We start from the raw sequence: 22,438 nt of genomic DNA, 5'->3' as shown, positions 1-22,438 counted from the left end.
CAGCAGCTTCTCCCCACGCTCCCATTAACCCCTCGCTCCCCAGCCGCAACCACCAAAACACTTCTGAGCTCTTTAATACCCCACAGAGAGCCACACATTGTGCAGCCAGCGGGAGCTGGACACTGACACTGTGTGTGTTTGGGGGGGGGGAGGTCACTGACACTGTGGGTGGAGGTGGCACTGACACTGTGTGCGGAGGTGGCACTGACACTGTGTGTGTGGATGGGGGGGGGGTACTGACACTGTGTGTGTGGGGTGGTGGGGCACTGACACTGTGTGTGTGTATGTGGGGGGGGGCACTGACACTGTGTTTGGGGGGAGGGCACTGACACTGTGTGTGGAGGTGGCACTGACAATGTGTGTGGAGGTGGCACTGACACTGTGTGTGTGCGTGTGGTCACTGACACTGTGTGTGGAGAGGGGCAGTGGGAGGCTGTATGGGTGGAGGCAGTGGGAGGCTGTGTGGGGGAGGCAGTGGGAGGCTGTGTGGCGGAGGCAGTGGGAGGCTGTGTGGGGGAGGCAGTGGGAGGCTGTGTGTGGGAGCAGTGGGAGGCTGTGTGTGTGGGAGGGCAGTCAGGGGAGAGGGCAGTGAGGAGGGAGGTGAATGAGGAGGGCAGGGGGAAGGACAGCAGTGCGGGGGCAGTCCCATGAACAAAGACGTCTGCTTCAGATACAAAGGCTTTGATCTCCGAAACATCGCCAGACTACGGCACTCACGCTGCTGAAACTCTGGTCCACGCCTTTGTCACCTCAAGGCTGGACTATGGGAACTCTCTCCTCGCCGGCCTTCCCGGCCCTCCCTCCACACTGCAGGTCATTCAGAACTCTGCAGCTCGTGTACTGTCCCGCACCAGACACCGCGACCACATCACACCCACCCTCGCTCCCCTCCACTGGCTCCCCATCCCCCAGAGGATTGATTTCAAGATCCTCATCCTCACCTACAAGGCCATTCACGGCTTGCTCCCTCCTACCTCTCCGACCTACTATCCCCCTACTTACCTGCCCGTACCCTCCGTTCCTCTGGCTCCGGTCTCCTCCACATCCCCCGCCCCAACCGCCCTACCATCGGTGGTCGGGCCTTCAGCCTCTCAGCCCTGAGGCTCTGGAACTCCATCCCCCAGTGCCTTCGCCGCTTCCTCCCTTTCCTCCTTCAAGGCCGGTCTCAAGACCTTTCTCTTTGACCGTGCCTTCAGCTCCCCTCTCGACTCTCTACCCCCTCCTCGCCCCTCCCTTCGCTCCCCTCACCCTGACCTTTTCCCCCTCCTCGCTCCCTCCCTTCCCTCCCCTCACCCTGACCATTTCCCCCCAATGCTCGGGTCCTGACCCAACTGTCCAGCGCCTTGGGACGTCCTCCTGACGTGAAAGGCGCTCTATAAATGGAATCTTGTTGTTGTTGTTGTTGATCTGAGGGGTGGCGAGTGAGGCAGGGTTACTATTTCATCTCCTGCTTTTACAACGATTGTATTTGAATCCCTGAGTTTTCCTTGACTCCCCTCTTCCTGTCGTCATACTGAAAAAAATGTTTCACATTCAATTCCCTTCAGGTAATCCAGGTCCATTTCTTATCCTTGATGCCCAGTGACCACAGGTTGTGAATCAATCTCTCATGTGGTACTTTGGCAAACCCTTTTGGAAGTCTAGATACACTACATCATTTGACCTCCAACTGTCAATCTGGACTATCACCTTCTCATAGGGTCTATGAGATTGGTCAGACAAGACCTACCCTTTCTGAACCCATGTTGGCTGTCAATTATTAGGCTATTTTTATATGGGTAATCTTCCACTTCCTTTCTGATGATTGACTCCAGCATAATTCCTATTATTGAGGTCAGGCTGATGGTCTGATAGTTGCCAGGTTTAGTTTAGTCGCCTTTCTTGAATATGAGAACAACATTTACTGCTTCCAAGTCCGTTGGAATCTCCCCAGCCCTGATTCCCTTCATCATGATATCTGCCAGCGTGGCCAAATCTTCTACCTTGTCTCCCTGAGTACCCTGGCTACAGTTTATCCTTCCCAAGGCATTTATTGGTTTTAAGTTCCTTGAGCCTATCCAGAATCTCAGCCTCACTTGTGTCACTTGTCTGAAGTCCTGGAGCTCACTATTTGCTGCTGTTAGGGGTAAAACCATTCAATAGAAGTAACCATTTAATGTGTTTATTATTCTCTCGTTCATTCTCTTTTCAATCCCACTTCAATCTTCACATCTTCGCTGATTACCTCTTAACATTGTGATATTGAAAACATTTTGGGGAGGATTTATGTTTTGCCTTTGCGTATGTCCCTTCCCAATCCGCTCTTGGCTCCCTAATCTCTTTATAACCTCTTTCTGTATAGTCTTGAGTTCAACCAAGACCCCGCCCTCGCCTCTGCTAAATGTCCTTCTACTCCCGGATGATCCTGAAGACCAAGAGCATTCCAGGCTCCTCTTATCCACCACATACCAGCTCCTCCTTCTCATCCCTCGCCAGTCCTCTCCCCCAACTCCAAATGTCAGGAGATGCTGGACTTCCTTGGGCCCAAATTCATGAGGATGCGCTCGGCTGTTTCTGCCCTTGTACTGACTCCCCTAGTCCCTTATTTATGCTTTCACCTCTTCCGGGCTTGACTACACTAATTCCCTGCTCATCAGACTTCCCAACTCTTTCCTCCACAAGCTACAGACTTTCCAGAACTCTGCAGCTTTTGTCCTCTCCTGCACCAGGCTCCATGACCCTATCACCTCCATCCTGGCCCGGTTCTACTGGCTCCCCATCTCCCAGAGGATAGAGTTCAAAATCCTTGTCCTCACTTTTAAATCAATCCACGGTCTTGTTCCTCCACACCCTTCTTAAATGCTACCAACCGCTCTGCTTGGGCAGGCTGTTTCCCTGCCCACCTCACCATCGGTGGTCAGGCCTTCAGCCTTTCTGCCCCCACCCTCTTGAACTCCAACCTGGAGCCCCTCCATCTCGCCCCCTCCCTTGCCTCATTCAAGGTCCGTCTTAAGTCATCTTCCCACCCCACCTCCCTCTCAAATCAAACCGCCAGCTCTAGTGTAAGCCCTCAACTGTCCAGCACCTTGGGACATCCTCTGGACTTGAAAGGCGCTATACAAATGTAATTTTGTTGTTGTTGTTGTTGGGTTTCTGTGTGTTAGCGAGCCGGTGACCAAAGCAAGCTCTTGGATTGTGAGGCTCTCAGTGTCTGTCGCAGTGCAGTGCGTGGCCACTTGAGAGCACCATTACTCTATACCAGGTCTTACCTGGAGGCCTCAATCTCCATTGTGGGGAGATATTATGAGCAACACGTTTGTGGGATCATCCCAACACAGGTTGCCACGGTAACTCAGGCAGTTTGTCAGGCAACTTAGCAGCCTATAACAATAGACATTAATGCACAAATTAATGGCCATTGAGGGTGCAACACTATTGTTAATAGTTAAAGAGGAATATAGAGGTTGCAGTGCCAACTCCATGGATGAATGTGCCTATTTGTGCAGAAACATTCTGTCTCTTCAAGATCCACGTTGGGGACTCTGAGCTCACAGTCCAGGCTGACTCTCCAGTGCAGTGGTTGGGAAGCTCTCCATTGTCGGAGGTGCTGTCCTTTTGATGAGACGTTAAACTGAGGGGAAAGGACTGTTTGCTTGTTCAGGTGGATGTTAAAGATCTCATTGGAAAAGAGAAGGGACGTTCTCTCTCACAGTGTCCTGGCTGACAACACCCACAGATGGGGGAGGAGTCAATTCCCCTCTCCTACTATTCTGCTCTCCTACACTCTTCTATTTCCCCGCCCTGCACCCCTCTATTCCCCTCTCCTACACCCCTCGTCTATTCCACCTCTCCTACACCCCTCCATTGCCCTCTCCTATCTCCCTCTATTCCTCTCTCCTACATCTCTTTATTCTCCCCTCCTATACCCCTCTATTCTTCCCCCTACACCTCTCTATTCCCCTCTCCGTCTCGGCAATGTCATCCGCAGACATGGGGTCAACTTCCACATGACACCCAAATTTACTTCTCCTCCTCGAGCTGCAAATTCCAATCCGCCGATGTCCTGTCAGCTTGTTTGATGGACGTCAAGGCCTGGATGAGTGCAAATTTCCTGCAGTTGAATGTCGGCAAGACGAAAGCCATACTCTTTGGCTCCCGTCAGTGTCTTCTCTTCTGCGGGTTTGATCTCCTCAACCTCCCCAGGCTCTCTCTCAGATACTCCAAAGCTGGGAGCAACTTAGGTGTCCGGTTCGATCCCCAGCTTTCCTTTCTACCCCACATCCGTTTCCTGACCACGAACCCTTTTTTCCACCTCCACCACATTGCCCGTCTCCGTCCGTACCTCACAACCTATGCAGCTGAAACCCTTGTCCACGCCTTCGTCCCGGCTGGACCATACCGATCCCCTCCTCGCTGGTCTCCCCAGCTCCACCATGCACAAAATCCAATTCATTCAAAACTCCGCCGCCTGGATCCTTACCCGCACAAAACTCCATCCCCCCATCAGACCAATCCCTGCCAGGCTCCACTTGCTCCCAATTACCGAACAGATCGATTTCAAAATCCTCACTCGTTTCCAAATCATTTAATTCCCTCGCACCTCTCTACCTACCCGACTGCTTATCCCCACTCCACCACCTGCTGCCTCCGCTCGGCCGCCTCCCCTCGGCCGCCTCCCCTCGGCCGCCCCCCCTCGGCCGGCTCCCCTCGGCCGCTTCCGCTCGGCCGCCTCCCCTCGGCCGCCTCCCCCTCGGCCGCCCTCCCCTCGGCCGCCCCCCCCCCCCCCTCGGCCGCCTCCCCTCGGCCGCCCCCCCTCGGCCGCCTCCCCTCGGCCGCCCCCCCTCGGCCGCCCCCCCTCGGCCGCCCCACCTCGGCTGCCTCCGGCCCCTTATTTGTCCCTCGTGGCCTCTGTACCTCTGTCTCAAGGCTCGACTATGGAAACTCCCTCCTTCTCGGCACAACTCACAAGACCATTCCTTCTCATACCCTCTCTGCCCTCCTTCATCCCAACGCTGACCCCCCCCCCCCCCCCCCATGCTCGGGTCCTGATCCCCAACGTAACTTTGTTGTTGTTGTTGTACCGGCGGTGGCTATGCCCTCAGGCACCACACCCCAACACTCTGGAACTCTCTCTCTCCCTCTCCCCTTTGGTTCATTGCCACTGTGAAGTGCTCCGGGTCGCTCCCCCGCGTGAAGGGCGCTATATAAATGCAGGTAGTTATTGTTCTCCATCTCTCTATTCCCATCTCCTCCCCCCCTCCTCTATCCTGTCCTCCCCACTCTCCCCACCTCTTATACCCTCTTTTCCCCTCTCCTCTTCCCTCTCGTGCTCTCAGTGCCAGGCTGCCATATGCCACTGTGGGCGGGTGGTGGCGCTGTGGGCGGGAGGTGGCGCTGTGGGCGGGAGGTGGCCCTGTGGCCGGGAGGTGGCGCTGTGGCCGGGAGGTGGCGCTGTGGCCGGGAGGTGGCGCTGTGGGCGGGAGGTGGCGCTGTGGGCGGGAGGTGGCGCTGTGGGCGGGAGGTGGCGCTGTGGGCGGGAGGTGGCGCTGTGGCCGGGTGGTGGCGCTGTGGCCGGGTGGTGGCGCTGTGGCCGGGAGGTGGCGCTGTGGTGGCGCTGTGGCGCTGTGGGCGGGTGGTGGCGCTGTGGCGCTGTGGGCGGGTGGTGGCGCTGTGGCGCTGTGACCGGGCGGTGGCGCTGTGCTGTGGCGCTGTGACCGGGCGATGGCGCTATGACCGGGCGGTGGCGCTGTGGCCGGGAGGTGGCGCTGTGGTGGCGCTGTGGGCGGGTGGTGGCGCTGTGGTGGCGCTGTGGCGCTGTGGGCGGGTGATGGCGCTGTGGCGCTGTGGGCGGGTGATGGCGCTGTGGCGCTGTGACCGGGCGGTGGCGCTGTGGGCGGGTGGTGGCGCTGTGGCGCTGTGACCGGGCGGTGGCGCTGTGCTGTGGCGCTGTGACCGGGCGGTGGCGCTGTGCTGTGGCGCTGCTCTTCATGACCGTTTCATTACGTCCCCACGTGGGTGTCACGTGGCCACAGTCTGACCGTCGGCCTATAAAGTGCGGCTCCGCTATTCGCGGCGACACTGCGCGAGAACAGAGACCGTGAGCGGCAGTTACTAACATCGCGTCAGCGCCACAGGTACTGAGCACCGCTCACACTGCGGAGTCTGTGCACTGTGTGTGTGTGTTGCACAGTGTGTGTGGTACTGTGTGTGTGGTACTGTGTGTGTGTGTGTTGTACAGTGTCTGTGGTACAGTGTGTGTGTAACTGTGTGGCACAGTGTGTGTGTGTGTGGCACAGTGTGTGTGTGTGGTACAGTGTGTGTGTGTGTGGCACAGTGTCTGTGGTACTGTGTGTGTGTGGCACAGTGTCTGTGTGGTATAGTGTGTCTGTGTGTTGCACGGTGCGCGCGCGTGTTGCACGGTGCGCGCGCGTGTTGCACGGTGCGCGCGCGTGTTGCACGGTGCGCGCGCGTGTTGCACGGTGCGCGCGCGTGTTGCACGGTGCGCGCGTGCTGGTGCTGCGGTGGGGCACGCGTGCCGGTGCGCTTGCGTGCATGTGTTGTGTGGTGCGTCCGTGCACATGCGTCCGTGTGGTCCGTGCGCCCTGTGTTGCACTGGGCAATGCGCACACATAGGTTTGCATGGCGTGGGCACGCTGTACGGCGTGGGCATGCTGCATGGGCATGTGTGCTTCACAACACGCAGACGTGTTGCACAGCTGGCGAGCTGCACAGTGCAGGCGGGTGGGTGTATTACACACATTGTGTGTTGCACAGTGTAAATACAGCGAACAGTGTATTTGTGGTGGGACAGTGATGGGGACTGTGCAGGTGTGCAAGGTGTACACTGTGCGAGTGTGCACGTGACACAATGTGTATAGTGTGGGGTGGTAGAAAGACAAGTGTGCGCGTGGCGTGAGAGGAATACCATGTTTGCGCGCACAAACGAGGTATCCGCAGACACCTCGCATGAGTGTGCCCATATATAGCACATGTGTGGTATACAGTATGTACCCACACTCGCTCAAGGTGTAGTGTGTGTGTGATGTAGTGCGTCGCGTGTGGTGTACAGTATTGTCTCATGCATGCGTGTGTGGTGTACAGTATGTATGCTCGTGTATGTAGTGTACATTTTGTGTGCAAGCATGTGTGTATGTTATACAGTGTGTGCATGTGTGGGCGCTCGAGAGTGGGGTGCACAGTGTGTATGCGTGCAGTGTGTGACAGTGTGCGTGCGCATGAGGAGTACAGTGTGTGGTTATCTAATATAGAGTGTGTGATGTGTGTTTGCATGTGTAAAGTAGTGTGTGTGCGGGGTGTGCAGTGTGTGTGCGGGGTGTGCAGTGTGTGTGCGGGGTGTGCAGTGTGTGCGTGCGGGGTGTGCAGTGTGTGCGTGCGGGGTGTGCAGTGTGTGTGCGCGGGGTGTGCAGTGTGTGCGTGCGGGGTGTGCAGTGTGTGTGCGCGGGGTGTGCAGTGTGTGAGTGCGGGGTGTGCAGTGTGCGTGTGCGGGGTGTGCAGTGTGCGTGTGCGGGGTGTGCAGTGTGCGTGTGCGGGGTGTGCAGTGTGCGTGTGCGGGGTGTGCAGTGTGCGTGTGCGGGGTGTGCAGTGTGCGTGTGCGGGGTGTGCAGTGTGCGTGTGCGCAGTGTGCGGGGTGTGCGGGGTGTGCAGTGTGCAGTGTGCGGGGTGTGCAGTGTGCGGGGTGTGCAGTGTGCGGGGTGTGCAGTGTGTGTGTGCGGGGTGTGCAGTGTGTGTGTGCGGGGTGTGCAGTGTGTGTGTGCGGGGTGTGCAGTGTGTGTGTGCGGGGTGTGCAGTGTGCGTGTGCGGGGTGTGCAGTGTGCGTGTGCGGGGTGTGCAGTGTGCGTGTGCGGGTGGTGTGCAGTGTGCGTGTGCGGGGTGTGCAGTGTGCGTGTGCGGGGTGTGCAGGTGTGCGTGTGCGGGGTGTGCAGTGTGCAGTGTGCGGGGTGTGCAGTGTGCGGGGTGTGCAGTGTGCGTGTGCGGGGTGTGCAGTGTGCGTGTGCGGGGTGTGCAGTCTGTGTGCGGGGTGTGCGTGCGGGGTGTGTGGTTGATGTACAGTGTGTGTGTGTGTTTGTGTGTGTGTGTAATTGGTGTGTGCGTGTGCACACTGAAAGATGGTGGGTTTGGCATGTCCAGGTATCACGGTGTGTAATGGCTGTTGGCGGGGGCTGCGGTGGCATGCAATGGCTGGTTGCGATGTGTGATGGACACAGCTCAGTGCTCGGCGCTAACACAGGGCTGGTGGGGGGTGGAGGGGTGGGGCTGCTATCCGCTGTCTGTATGTGTAATGATCGGGATTTTCTTTTATAGTCCTTTATTTCGTGAAAGATGCGGATTTCTCGCTGCTTCCTGTTTCTGTTTCAAAAAAAGTTGTGTAGTAGCAGTCCGCAGATGTGGCGATCTCAACATGTATGTGACTGTCAGCCGGGGTGGTGCGGGTCATGATGGGGGCTGATCACTGGGCAGGGAGGGGAGGGGAGGGGGCATTGCATGCTTGTGATGGCTGTGTTTGGTGGGGGCAGGTCTGCATGTTTGGGGTGCATGCGGTGTGTGTGTGGGGATGGAGGATTGCTTGCTGATTTATTATTATTATTATTATTATTGCTGATCTCTGTCTTGATCATACAACAATGTCTCTCTCTCTGATGTTTTTATGATCAAATCCTAGTGATCCCCTTCCCCGTTCCTCCTCCTACACTCTTGATTCAAATGTCACCTTTCTTCCTTTGTGATTTGCTGACAGAATATGGTGGGGAGAGGCAAAGGAGAGCGAAGCCCTCTCCCCTCCGTTCCTCTCCTTCTCTCTCTTCCTCTCCTCCTCTCCCCTCCCTTCTCTCTGTCTCTTGGTTTCGTTTACTCTATGTCTTACTCTCTCCATCTATGTGCGTGTGCGTCTCTATATTTCACTCACTGTAATGTGTGTGTGTGTATATATATCCGTGTCTCACTTTCTCTGAAGCTCTGTATCTATCCCTCTCTGTCTCTGACTCCCTCTCTGTCGTTCTCTCTTTTTTTCTCTCTCTCTCCTTCCCACTCTCTTTCTGTCCTGCTCTCTCACTCTATCTTTGTGTATCGGTGTGTTTCCACACACATTTATAGCTCAGAAGAATGCCATTCCGCCCGTGTTGTTTGCCTCTATCTGTTCAAACCCACCGTTTCCGCTCCCAGGTTATTCTCCCTTACAAATCTCTCTACTTTCCTCTGAAAGCGGTCTGGACACCGCCAGCAGACATCCCACAACAACAACAACAACTTGCACTTAGACAGCACCTTTCTTGTTCTATAAGGTCTGAGTGCTGTACAGGGCAGGGACACAACTCTGTGTGTGTAAAATACTTTTCCTAATGTTGAATTGATGGTCCCTGCGCAGTGACTCGCCTTTCTCCCTGTTGACTCGTTTTAAACTCAGCTTCTTTATTATTCAGTAAACATTGTCCCAGTTCTTCCCCCAGTCTCTGCTCATCAGTCAACCCACTCATCCTGGTCACCATCCAAGTAAATCTCCTCTCGTTCTCACTCTCTCCGGCTGCCAGCTTTCCCAGTGGGGTGACCAACACTGGACATAATGCACTAACTGTGGTCTCACTGATGATTAATGCCGATAGAACTGCACCTCTTTGGTTTCGTGTTATACATCACTACTGTATTATATACTTTGGGATCCCATTGGCCCTCTTCACTGCTCTATTCACCGCCTTTCCCACCTTGAAATACAGAATTTCCAAACGTGTTAACCCCTTGCATTCTCCTCCTTTGCTCCTTTTAACGTAACATTTACCAGGTTGTTAGTTTACACATCTCCCTGATAGTCAGTCCAAAATATACAACCTCACATTTGTCTGCATCTCTCAATTGTGATCGACAATCTTGTTTCCTATCTTTTGACCAACTTTCTACCCATATTACTACCTTTCCATTAATACCAGCAAAGGCCGACGCAACAACAAATTACACTTGTCTAGCGGCCTACACATTGGAAAGACGTCCCAGTACACAGAGTGAGTTGACTCCCTTTCTTCACGACCACACGAGCAAGTCAAGTGACTGGATCAGGCCAGCAAGCCTGACCCGAGGCCATGGCCAAGTGCTCGAGCTGTGGTCAGCCTGTCCGTGCCCCATCACTCTGTGCCACACTTGATCTTAGCCCAAAGGTAGAGAAGCGATTGTCTCCTTTCTACTCTTCTTCTCCCTGTGAACAGTCATCGTCCTCCCTCCCTCACTCTGTCTGCCTCCGAGGTGATCACCACCTGGGCGTATGGTGCAGGAACGCTCAGCCTCCCAGCTGCTCCGAGACAATATCCCACCTTAAGGGTGCTGTGTAAATGCAAGTTAGTTGTTGGCCTTCTTAAATTCTACCAAACCTCACCCTCCCTCCACTCGGCAGACCCTGGTCTGCCTCTTGGCCCTTCACTGCCACTCACCAGTTGCTTTCAGTCCATCTGCCTCCACTCTCTGGAACTCCATCTCGGAGTCCCCCCTTTCCCCCCCACACTTTAATCCCATCTTTTTGACACTGCTTTCAGGTACACCCCCTCCCCCAGCTTGGGCTCTCACTCAGCTGTGTGAAAGTGCTTTGAGGTGTCTCCCCCCACTCTCTCTGTTGCCCCCCGCTTTGTCACCGGTTCAATATTCCTGACTACTCCTACTTCCCCACTGCCCCCAATCCTCCCCCCCCATTGCCCCTCCACTCTTATTTCCCACCCCCCCCTCCGCTCCCAAGACCCCCACTGCTCCCCGCTTAGGGCCACCCCCCCTTCCCCCCTCAGTCTGCCACCAGTGCAGTCACAGGAACCTGCACTCCTGGAGGAAGCCAAGTTTCCAACTACACTGCGTCAAACCATCATGGAACCAACTGCCCAACTCTCCTCCTTATTGTCTCTCTCTTTTCACTCTCTCCCTTTCTCTCACTAACTCTCATTCTCTTCCAGTCTTTGTCGCTATCTTTCTCACTATCTCTGACTTTCTATCTCTGACTTTCTATCTCTGACCCTTTCCATCTCTTTTTCTCTCTCGCTCTTTCTCCCTCACACTCGCTCTTTCTCCCTCACGCTTGTGCTCTTTTGTCTCTTTCTCTCTCCCTCTCTCTTGCTATTTCTTTCGCACTCTTGCTTTCTCCTTCCCCCTCTCTGCCTCAATCTTTCCTCTCTTTCACTTGCCTTATCTCTCCCCCACCCATCCCTCCCCCCCACCCCCCCCCCGCCTTTTTCTCTCTCTCTGGCTGGCCCTGGCTGGTAACCCTCTCTCCTCTCTCAGTATCATAGGATGGCCACGTCAGCAAGCTCCAGCCTGTGCAAGCTGGTAAAGAAGCAGTACATGGAGCTGTCGCAGGGGGGGAAGATACAGGCCATGTACATCTGGATCGACGGCACGGGGGAGGCTGTGCGCTGCAAGACACGCACACTGGACTTTGAACCGAAGAGCGTCGATGGTAAGAGGTTCCCCTCACAGCGAGCCATGTTAGTACTGACTGTGTGAAAACTGTAAACCGGTGTTAATCCAGATTAACATCCATGGAACAGAAAGAAAAGGATTTTATAAAAAGTGAAGAAAATGTAGGACCAAATAGAAGTGAAAAGGGAAACCTAAGCATAGAAAATGAAGATTTGATAGTGATCCTTGATGAGGAGACCAAGTGCCTGGTCACACATGGAGAGAATATGATGGGTGACTGACCAGGGCAGTCTCGGGGCTGTGGGCAGCACACAGCAGGATTGGAGGCTCCAGTACCTTGGAGAGGAAAGGAGATGGGACGGTAGTTAGAGAACATTGTGTTGGCAAAAGGCAGGCCCTCAGTCCAGTCCAGATCCCGGCTGCATGTCAATAATTCCCTTCCTCCAACCAGAAAACCACCTCTCAGCGCTTATCCTTATCCTTCAACCAGTTTCTACTGAAACTGCTACTAGCCCACCTCTGCCATGTGGCCTGGGTGTCTCCGCCAGGTCAGGTCTTATCAAACACCTTCTGGACATTCAAATACACAATATCCACAGTATGGCCTTTACCAACACTTTCGTTGACAGTTGCTGACTTCCTGATTAACTGATTAAGTGCTCGTTCCCCGGTTACAGAGCTGCCCGAGTGGAACTTTGATGGCTCCAGCACATATCAGGCCGAGGGCTCGAACAGCGACATGTACCTGGTGCCAGCCGCCATGTACCGGGATCCCTTCCGCCGGGACCCCAACAAGTTGGTGCTGTGCGAGGTGCTCAAATACAACCGCAAGCCATCAGGTACAGCCTCCTGCACGCGCTCCCTCTCTGTTTTGCGCTCTCTCTCTCTCTCTCTCTCTGTGTGTCTCTCTCTGTGTCTGTTTCTCGCTCGCTCTGTCTCTCTCACATGCGCTCGTTCTGGCAAGCGCTCTCTCATACACTTGCTCGCTCACTCTCGCTCTCTCCCTCGCTTGCTCACGCTTGCTTTCTCGCTCATGCGCTTTCTCACACACACTCACACTCTTGCACGCACTCACTCACTCACTCACTCACACGCACTCTCTCGCACTCTCACACACTCTCTCTCTATATAGAGACTAACTACAGACGTACGTGTAATAAGGTGATGGCGCAGGTGGCTGATCAGCTGCCTTGGTTTGGGATGGAGCAGGAGTACACGCTGCTTGGCACTGACGGACACCCCTTCGGCTGGCCTTCCAACGGCTTCCCCGGACCCCAGGGTGAGAGAGCGTTAGAGAGGGCAGAATGGGAGGACAGTGGTTGCTGTGAGGGGGGAGAAGGGGGGCTGTGCGCGCGAGAGTAGTGGTGGGGTGGGGGGGTTTGTATATGAGTGTGTATGTGTGTGAGTGGGTGGAGCAAGGCAGGATGATAAGCGTATGGCTGAGTGCTATGCTGATGGACGCTGTGTGTGTGTGTGTTACTCAGGGCCCTATTACTGCGGAGTGGGTGCAGACAAGGCATATGGGCGGGACGTTGTGGAGGCTCATTACCGGGCCTGTCTGTACGCGGGCGTCAAGCTGTGTGGAACCAACGCTGAAGTTATGGCATCCCAGGTACACACTGGTGCTCACTCCCCCACTGGAGCTCTCTAATCCTGCTTTCTCCCCATCACATCTGACCATTGATATATCATTGACCATAATGAGAATAATCCTTACATTCGGTATCCATTCATTGTCATTGATATCCATTGACATTTTTATAGCTTTCCTCACGTGGGGCAGTCTTGGAACACTTAACTGTCTGATGCTGAGCCAGGACAGAGAGGAGATGCCTGTAAGCACGGTCCAAGAGAAATATCTCCAGGCATGATCTAAAAGAGCGGAAGGAGGGGCAAGGCGGAGGGACTGGGGGAGAGAGTTACAAAATGTAGGGGTGTAATGGCTGAAAGCACGACTGCCAATAGTGGAGTAGAGTGGACGAAGGACAAGCAGAAGGCCAAAGCCATTCAAGCGGAGGTAGTGAGTTGGGTCAGAGAGGCAGGGAGGTGTCAGGGTGTGAAGGGTTTTGTAGACGAGTGAGAGGATCTTGAAGTCGATCTGTTCTGTGATAAGGAGCCAGTGGAGCCTGGCGAGGACTAGGGTGATGGGGGTCCTGAATTGGTTGTAGTTTATAGATAGTGGAGCTGGGGAGAGGGGAGGTGGGGGGGGGGGCGAGGAAGACATTGGGGTAGTCAAGGGAGGCAATGAAGTGGCTGCAGTGTCTTTCATAATTTTAGGACGTCTCAAAGGATATACTCTAAAGTGTAGTGACTGTTTATTTTGTGGGCGAACGTGGCAGCCAATTTGCGCACAGTAAGGTCCTCCAAACTGGCTATGGGCTGACTGACACGGGCGCTCTGCTTCGTAGTGGGAGTACCAGGTGGGGCCGTGCGAGGGCATTGAGATGGGCGATCACCTGTGGATCTCCAGGTTCATCCTTCACCGCGTGTGTGAGGACTTCGGCATGGTCGCCTCCTTCGACCCCAAACCCATTCCTGGCAACTGGAACGGGGCCGGCTGTCACACCAACTTCAGCACCAAGGGCATGAGGAGCGCCGGAGGCCTGAAGTGAGTGAGAGAGAGATGGGGGGAGGCGGTCTGTGGGGGTGGGGTGTCTGTGGGGGTGGGGGGCTGTGGGGGGGGGGCTGTGGGGGTGGGTGGGGGGCTGTGGGGGTGGGGGGGCTGTGGGTGGGGGGCTGTGGGGGTGGGTGGGGGGCTGTGGGAGTGGGGGGCTGTGAGTTGACGGGCTCTTGTCTGGCAGGTATATTGAGGAAGCCATTGAGAAGCTGGGGAAACGTCACCAGTACCACATCCGAGCCTACGACCCGAAGGGGGGTCTGGACAATGCACGGCGGTTGACCGGCTCCCACGAGACCTCCAACATCAACGAGTTCTCTGCAGGCGTTGCCAATCGCGGGGCCAGCATCCGCATCCCCCGCTCTGTGGGGCAGGAGAAGATGGGCTACTTCGAGGATCGTCGCCCATCAGCCAACTGTGACCCCTACGCCGTGACCGAGGCCCTCGTGCGCACCTGCCTCCTGGGCGAGAGCGGGGATCAGACCCCCCAGTGACTCCCCAGGTGGGGGAGGGAAGAGAGAGGGCAGTGACACTGCGGGAGAGGGGATGACACAGCGAGTGTTTTTACCACACGAGGGGGCTGAGCTGACAATTTTGACGTGTTGGACACACTGAGATTGGCCCGAGTGTCAGTCTGTTAGTAAAGTGAATGCACAAGGTGCTGCTCGCACTCGCTGTGTCACACCAGCGCTCACACTTACTGTGTCCTCCTCTCAACCCCCTGGCTCTTTGAGATTGCTGCTCGTGTCCAGCATTCGCCAGGGACAAGTACTGTGTCCAATTTACCCTGCCTCTCTCTTCCTCATTCTCACACGCGCGCTCTCACACTCCTCTCGCACACAATCTCACACTCTCTCCCTTTACCTCGTGGTTAGAATCCGCTTATTTAAAAAAAAAGAGCCGCAGTTTTTCAGAATTAACCGGTTCATCTCCAGATTTCTAGCCAGATTTACACCCAATCCACCCTCAAGAGTGTTGTGTGTGATGTTTGTGTTGTCACTAATCCTTTTACACTATCGTATGGCATTCCAGACACCGCTGTTCGTACCCGTGGACTTCCCAGCTTCTCGTGACCCCATTGCTCTCTCACACTAACCCTGGTGACTGAGCAGCCCCACTCTCTGCTCTGTATGTTTCCAGGGTTGATGGCTCAAGGCTGCCAGGGCCATTTTGCTGTAGAATTTTTTTATTAAGGAAAAAAAACTAGATTCTTTTAAATGAGATTTTCTGTCTTTGTATTTTGGGTCATCGTCAACCCCAATAAAACCGTTTATAGAATTAACAGTTCTGGAAACTTCTCACGTGTGTCGGTCTCTGTGTGTGTGTGTGTGTGTGTGTGCGTCAGTCTGTGCGAACGTATGCATCAGTCTGTTCACGTGTGTGTGTGTGTGCGTCTGCAAGTCGGGATATCTGCCATTTCCCCCCCCCCCACCACCACTTGCCAACCCCCTCATCACCCACTCCTCCGCCACATTTACCACTGCCTCCCCCTACACTCCTTTGCCCCCATTTCTCCTTCCCCTAAACCATCTCCAACACCAAGCCCACCACCTATTGTCACACCCCCTTCTCACCCAGCTCCTGGTCACTCACCTCCCCGTCCTCTGGTCCTTGGTGGCTGACAGAGTCAACCAGTCACTCTACTCAGGCTCTGTCCCACTCACCCTCAAAACTGCTGGCATCATTCCCCACAAAAAAATACATCCTTGATCCCTTATACCTTACAAACTACCGTCACATTTCCAACCTGCCTTTCTTTGCAAAAGTGGTGGAAAGCGTTGTTGCAAAACACCTTCGCTCACACCTCTCACTTCACTCTACTACTCGAGCCCCTCCAGTCCGGTTTTCGCCTGCCCATAGTACAGGGACAGCGCCAGTGAAAATCACTAATGGAAGTCCTTTCTCTCTGTGACCAGGGCTCCTCGTTCTCCTGGACCTCCCCTCACCCTGACCATTTCCCCCCTGCTCGGGTCATGACCCAACTGTGCAGCGCCTTGGGACGTCCTCCTGACGTGAAAGGCGCTTTATAAATGGAATCTTGTTGTTGTTGTTGTTGCTTTTGACACAGTCGATCATGCCATCCTTCTCCACCTTAGTGTAACCACACTTGCTTGGTTCGAGTTAAACATAACCAACCACCATCACCTCGTCTCTGCAAAGTATTTCCTCCCGCGCCCCCGCCCGGTCACCTGTGGGGTACCCCAAGGCTCCATCCTTGGCCCCTTCTTTTCCTCATCTATATGCTCCCTCTCAGTGATGTCATCCGCAGACATGGGGTAAACTTCCACAATTATGCTGATGACACCCAAATCCACTTCTCCTCAACCAGCTGTGACTTTAGGTCCACTGATGTTCTATCAGCCTGTCCGACATCAAGCTCTGGATGAGCGCAATCTTCCTATAGTTGAATGTCAACAAGACAGAAGCCTTGGCTCCTGTCAACATCGTCTCCTAAGCAGCTATCCCAACACATACTTAGCCCAGCTTTGCCGAATACTCTCTGAATTAGGTAAGTGGGATGGATCCCTCCAGGGAGCCACGTACATTCCATTCCAATAAATATTGTGGGAATTTCCATGCAGGTGAGATACACAGAACTCTCTGTTTGGCCTGTGGAGATGTTACCTTTTGGATGAGATGATAAACCATCTGCCTGCGGAGGTGGACATTAATGATTCCATGGCACAATCCGGCAAATAAAATTTATCATCAGGCCTGGATGAGCGCCAACTTTCTGCAGCTGAATATTGACAAGACAGAAGCCATCCTTCTTGACTCCTGTCAACGTCTCCTCAACTGTGGCTCTGACCAGTCTATCCCTCAGACTCACTGAACCATGTGCAAACGAGGTTACAGGTTCAATTCTCAGCTGTCCTTCCTCCCCCCACATCTGGAGTCAGACCACAAAATGCAGTCAATCCACTTTATATTCTGTGAAGTGCGTTGAGACGTCACAAAAATGTGATAAGGCGCTGTATCAAATGCAAGGATTATTATGATAACCAGGACTGCTTTCCTCCACCTCCGTCACATTGTCTGCCTCTGACCCCACCTCACCACCAACACAGATCCTTGTCCACATCTTTCTCACGTCCCGCCTCAACTAATCAAACTCTCACCTCATCGGGCTACCCACTACCAACAAACTACAACTGATCCCAAACTCCACCACCTGTATTCTCACCCACACTAAACGCCGTACCCCTCCGTGTGTGTATGAATGTGTGCTCTCGCCAGTCACACTGGTAACCCAGAGGAAACCGTGCCCTTTCTGACCTGTCAGTATTTACACACCTGAGTCACAACACGCAGGTCACTCTGGCTCAATCACAAGGTCTTTGGCCTCTCAGCCAGAAGGTCATATGCTCCAGCCCCACGTCAGGAATCGGAGCTGACAATCTTGGCTGGGATGGAGTTTGGGAGCGCTGCCTTGTCAGAGGTACTGTCCTTCTGATGAGCCATTAAACCAAGACCCCATCTCTGTCTGTTCAGGTGGACGCTGAAGATCCCGCGGGGCTATTTGAAAAGAGTTTCTCCTGGTGTCCTGGCCAACAATCCTCCACATTAATTTAGTCATTTACTTCATAGCTGTTTGTGGGATATTGACTGCCATATTCGCCTATATAAAAAAAAGTCATGATACTTTGTCAGCTTGGCTCAGTGGTAGCGCTCTCGCCTCTGTGTCAGCAGGTTGTGGGTTTGAATCCTACATCAGGACTTGACATCACGATAGTCTAAGGTGACACTCCAACTCAGCACTGGGGGAGCACTGTATTGTGGGGGGTGCCGTCCTTCAGATGAGATGTTAAAATTAGGTCCCATCTGCTCGTTCAGGTGGATGTTAAGCATCCCATGGCACAATTCCAAAAGAAAGGGAGTTTCTCTCTCCTGGTGTCCCAGCCAACAATCCCCCCAATAAAATTGGTCACTCACTCCATGGCTGTTTGTGGGACATTGGGTGCCCAATTGTGCTGCTGCGTTTGCTGACAAATGTACACTCACTACACTTCACAATAAATACTGCGAAGCGCTCTGCAATGTCCACCAGACATGAAAGGCACTGTTTGAAATGCAGGATGATTATTATGGCCTTGAGTCTTGGTGATGGTGTGACAGCTTCTGATCATAGCAAAGCACTTGAGCCGAGGTATTAGTGTAAAACAATTAGTTAGCGAGACTGGCTCCCTGCAGTGACACATGTGGAACAGCTGGCCAGTATCGGGGGGAGGGGTAAATCAGCAGATGAAGAAGTTGTGAGACAACATGCTCAGCACAAATGGGAAGGGCGAGTATAAATTGGTGAAATCTGACCACAGTGACCGGGGCCATGGTGTAGAATTTTGAACACAAGATTATGAGTAATGCTTTGTTGTGTGAGTGGGAAGTGTGGGGGAGGGGATATGGACTTGTTTTGCAACCTTTCCCCTAGTTTTACAGCTTCAGGGAGCGACCACCACTTCCTTATAACAGCCCGGCTCAGGATTGCTACCTCCTGTCCCCTCCCCCACGCACCCTCCCCACAACCCATCACCCCGACCCTCACCGTCCCTCAACCCCCACACTCACCCCCCTCATCCCCCACCCTCACCCTCCTCATTCCTCACCCCCCCGCCCTCACCCCCAACTCACTCCCCGCATTCTGGATGGAGTCCTGTAGCTCAGTGGTTGAGCACTCGCTTTGCAAGCTAGAGACCTGAGTTCAATTCCAGGCAGGGCGAAACCTTGGGCAAGTTTCCTTACTCCACACGCCTAATAATAATCCCTCCAAAAAAAAAAAAAACAATAATAAATTGGTCATTTTCAATCCATGACTGTTTGTGGGACATTGCTGTGCGCAATTGGCTGCCGCGTTCGCCCACAAATATACAGTCAATTCACTTTACAGTGTGTTCTGTGAAGCGCTTTGGGACGTCCTCCCGACGTGAAAAGCGCTATATCAAATGCAAGGATTATTATTATTATTATTATTCAGCTCCTCGCTCCCCACCCTCACCCCTCCTCACATCCCATGCCATGAATAACAAGAACAACTTGCGCCCCTCACACAAGGTAGTATCCCAGAGCACTTCACAGTGGCTGAGTACGACATCGAGCTGGAGGGAGTGGAGAGGTGAACACAGTTGAAGAGGAAGGTCTTCAGGCACGACCTGAAGATGGGGAAGGAAGGGACAAGGCGGACGGATAGAATTTCAGGACATAGTGGAGCGGAGGGCACAAGGGATGTGCAGGAGGGTGGAGCCAGTCGAGCAGAGGCAGCAGGTAGTGAGTTGGGAGTAAGCAGGTCGGAGAGGTAGAGAGGCGCCAGAGCACGAGGTGATTTGAAAACAAATGTGAGGATCGTGAAATCAATCCTATCGACGATAGTGAGCTAGTGGAGCCTGGCTAGAACTGATGTGATGGAGGTACAGATTTTAGTACTGGTGAGTATGTGGGTGGCCGGAAGGGAACATAGGGGAGGAGGATGCAGCGAAGCGGATATTTTCAATCTTTGTCTAGGACCCCTTTGCAGTTGGCGTTGGAAGTGAGGATGGGGGCAGCTGGGCATGGGGGGGAATGCGCGGAGGAGGTAATGGATGGTGGAGAGTAGTGCCTTTGGGTTGTTTTTGGTCTACAAAATGGTTTGGGAGTAAAAGGCTGTTTTGGCCTGCAAGAGGGAGAGGCGATAAGTGCAGAGATGCTCAAGCCACAGCGGGGGGTGGATTGTGAGGTCGGATTTAATAATAATAATAATCTTGCATTTGATATAGCACTTTTCACGTCTTTGAGACAACTCAAAGTGCTTCACAGAATAGACTGTAAAGTGAATTGACGTATATTTGTGGACGAAATGCGGCAGCCAATTGCGCACAGCAGTGTCCCCACAAACAGTCGTGGATTGAAGTGACCAATTTTTTTTTTTTTTTGAGGGATTATTATCAGGCGAGTGGAATAAAGAAACTTGCCCAAGGTTACACCCTGCCGGGAATCGAACCCAGGTCTCTCGCTTGCAAAGCGAACGCTCTAACCACTGTTCCATCTGCGCTCGACAATCCACGTTTTCATTTTGAGGCAGTGGTGGTGACTGTCATACCAGGGGGAATGGGTAGATTTGGAGCTGGACCTGGATTTAAGAAGGGCAAGGGTTCTGAGGGTTGCAGAGAGGATCGTTGTGGGTGGAAGTCCATAGGGAAAAGAGATCCAAGTGAGGGACTTAGGTGGAAGCTTTTTTCCAAGGTTGGAGAAAGATGGTGGAGGGCTTGGAAGAGGGGAGGTGAATGCGGACGGAGAGGGAGATGAAGAAATAATCTGAGATGGCCTTGATGGCTGATGGGAAGCACCAGGACAGTCATGATGGAGCGAGAGCAGGGAATGGGATTAGAGTAATAATAAGTTTCCTTGCATTCAATACAGCCCTTATCACGTCTTTGAGACATCTCAAAGCGCTTCACAGGATATACTGTAAAGTGAATTAACTGTATACTTTGTGGGCGAAACGCGGAAGCCAATTGCACAGAGCAGTGTCCAATTTATTATTTTTATTTTTTTTAGGAATTATTACACCCAGAGAAGTGATCCGCCAATCAACTAACAACCGGGTTCCTACTTACTGCTAAGTAAACAGAGGCGTGTGGAGCAAGGAAACATGCCCAATATTTCATCCTGCTGGGAATCTAACTCAGGTCTCTCGCTTGCAAGGCAAGTGCTCTAACCACTGAACTACAGGGCTCCACATGGGAAGAGAGCTCCAGTTGGGAGCCATCACCAGCACAGACACCAGCTGGGGGGAATGTCCCCCAGTGTAAAGCAGGCTGATGATGATGGACTGAGTGGCTCCTGGCTCTCAGTGAATATTTGCGTTGTGAGTGCTAAGAGTCAACGACACACGATTTGTGGCCTTCCTGATGTAGGATGACGTAGGGGATGGGTTCCTGCTCTCACACACACACACCTCTTATCTGTGCCGATTGTGTGGCCGCACACACACAGCGGCTGTACTTTTCCAGTGACTGATCGTGTGCTGCCGGGAGAAAGCTCAGCACTGTACACAAGGTCACTCCTCACTGAGCCACCAGCGCCTGGCCAAAGCCTGCCTTCCTGCACACTTCCCTGTTTGGCTGCTGTGTCTCAGCTCCCAGCCCACAGCCAGCCCTCACCATCACACCAACCGGCTGATAAACAACCAGTCACCAACTACAAGAGACCTCACTTCCCAAACAGCCTATATCAAAAAATAATCCTTGCATTTGATATAGCACCTTATCATGTAATTGAGATGTCTCAAGGCGCTTCACAGAATATATGTAAAGTGGAGTGACTGCGTATTTTGTGAGGGGGGGGGGGTAGTGCGGAGGTGGGAGTGCAGGGGTGTATGTGGAGGGTGGAGTACGGAGGAGGGAGTGCAAACCTGTGGCAGGTTAGGAATGGGTAAGGGGTTGTGCTGAGAGGGAGTGCAGAAGGAGAGCACAGAGGGGGAGTGCAGAGGGGGTATGCAGAGCGGGAAGTGGGGAGTGCAGAGGGGGGAGTGCACACCTGAGGCAGGTTAGGAGGGGGGCAGAGGGTAGAGTGCAGAGAGGGCAGCACGGAGGAGGAATGCACACCTGAGGCAGGTTAGGAGCTGAGTCAGTTGTGGTTGAGGCCATAGGTCGCCTGGTATTGTTTTACAATCGCCTCCAGGAACATCATAGATAGTGTTTGTTTATGACAGCGTTTTCCCTGACCCCCACATACCGAGAAAGTAGCAGATTAACCCAGGGAGCTCCTCATGTCATGTCACATAGCAGCTCCCCACACATGAGATGTTGCCTCTGGTTAAAGGTCCCAGAGATTCTGTTGTCAGCAGCTGAGTGTGGAGAACCCAGACCTCACCAGCCCAGGCTCGTTACTGGGTGTATATCAAACGGAAACACATCACCGTGATCAACCGGGTGTCTGACACACACAGAAACCCATCACTGTGATCAGCCGGGTGTCTGACACACACAGAAACCCATCACTGTGATCAGCCGGGTGTCTGACACACATGGAAACCCATCACCATAATCAGCTGGATGTCTGTCACGCACAGAACCCATCACCCTGATCAGCCCAATGTCTGTCACGCACGGAAACACTTCACTGCATCCAATTTGCACATAGCAATGTCCCATAAACAGCCAGGCAGTGAATGAACCATTTCATCTGGAGGATCATTGGCAGAAACTCCCTTCTCCTTTCCAATAGCGCCACAGGATCTTTAACTTCCACCTGAACAGTCACGGACAGGGCTTCGGTTTAAAGTCTCTTGTGAAATTTGGCACCTCCCCAGGTCTGCATTGGAGTGTCAGCCTAGATTATATGTGCCCCGAAGGAGGGTTAAGTGGGGCCGTGGAGAGGAGTACTGGGGGCAGCAGAGTGCTTCCGCCTGATTTGGGTCCCAAGCCCATCACCTGCTGACATTTGTGAGCCCCACATTAGAACTTG

At 53.6% G+C, this 22,438-nt stretch overlaps 1 protein-coding gene across 2 annotated transcripts; it reads left to right on the top strand.

The window, feature by feature from the left end:
- Positions 1–5,996: 5,996 nt before the first annotated feature.
- glulb (glutamate-ammonia ligase (glutamine synthase) b) lies at positions 5,997–15,286 on the top strand. Of its 2 annotated transcripts, XM_042334766.1 has the most exons (8): positions 5,997–6,113; positions 8,302–8,400; positions 11,245–11,419; positions 12,060–12,221; positions 12,515–12,661; positions 12,867–12,994; positions 13,791–13,990; positions 14,184–15,286. In XM_042334766.1, exons 2-8 carry the CDS (start codon positions 8,320–8,322, stop codon positions 14,491–14,493), a joined length of 1,203 nt encoding a protein of 400 aa, XP_042190700.1. In that variant the 5' UTR covers positions 5,997–6,113; positions 8,302–8,319; the 3' UTR covers positions 14,494–15,286.
- The last annotated feature ends 7,152 nt before the right edge of the window (positions 15,287–22,438 follow it).

The sequence above is a fragment of the Callorhinchus milii genome, unplaced genomic scaffold (assembly GCF_018977255.1).
Source record: "Callorhinchus milii isolate IMCB2004 unplaced genomic scaffold, IMCB_Cmil_1.0 Scaffold5, whole genome shotgun sequence".
Classification (NCBI taxonomy): domain Eukaryota; kingdom Metazoa; phylum Chordata; class Chondrichthyes; order Chimaeriformes; family Callorhinchidae; genus Callorhinchus; species Callorhinchus milii.
This window is presented reverse-complemented; position numbering and strand designations above follow the sequence as displayed.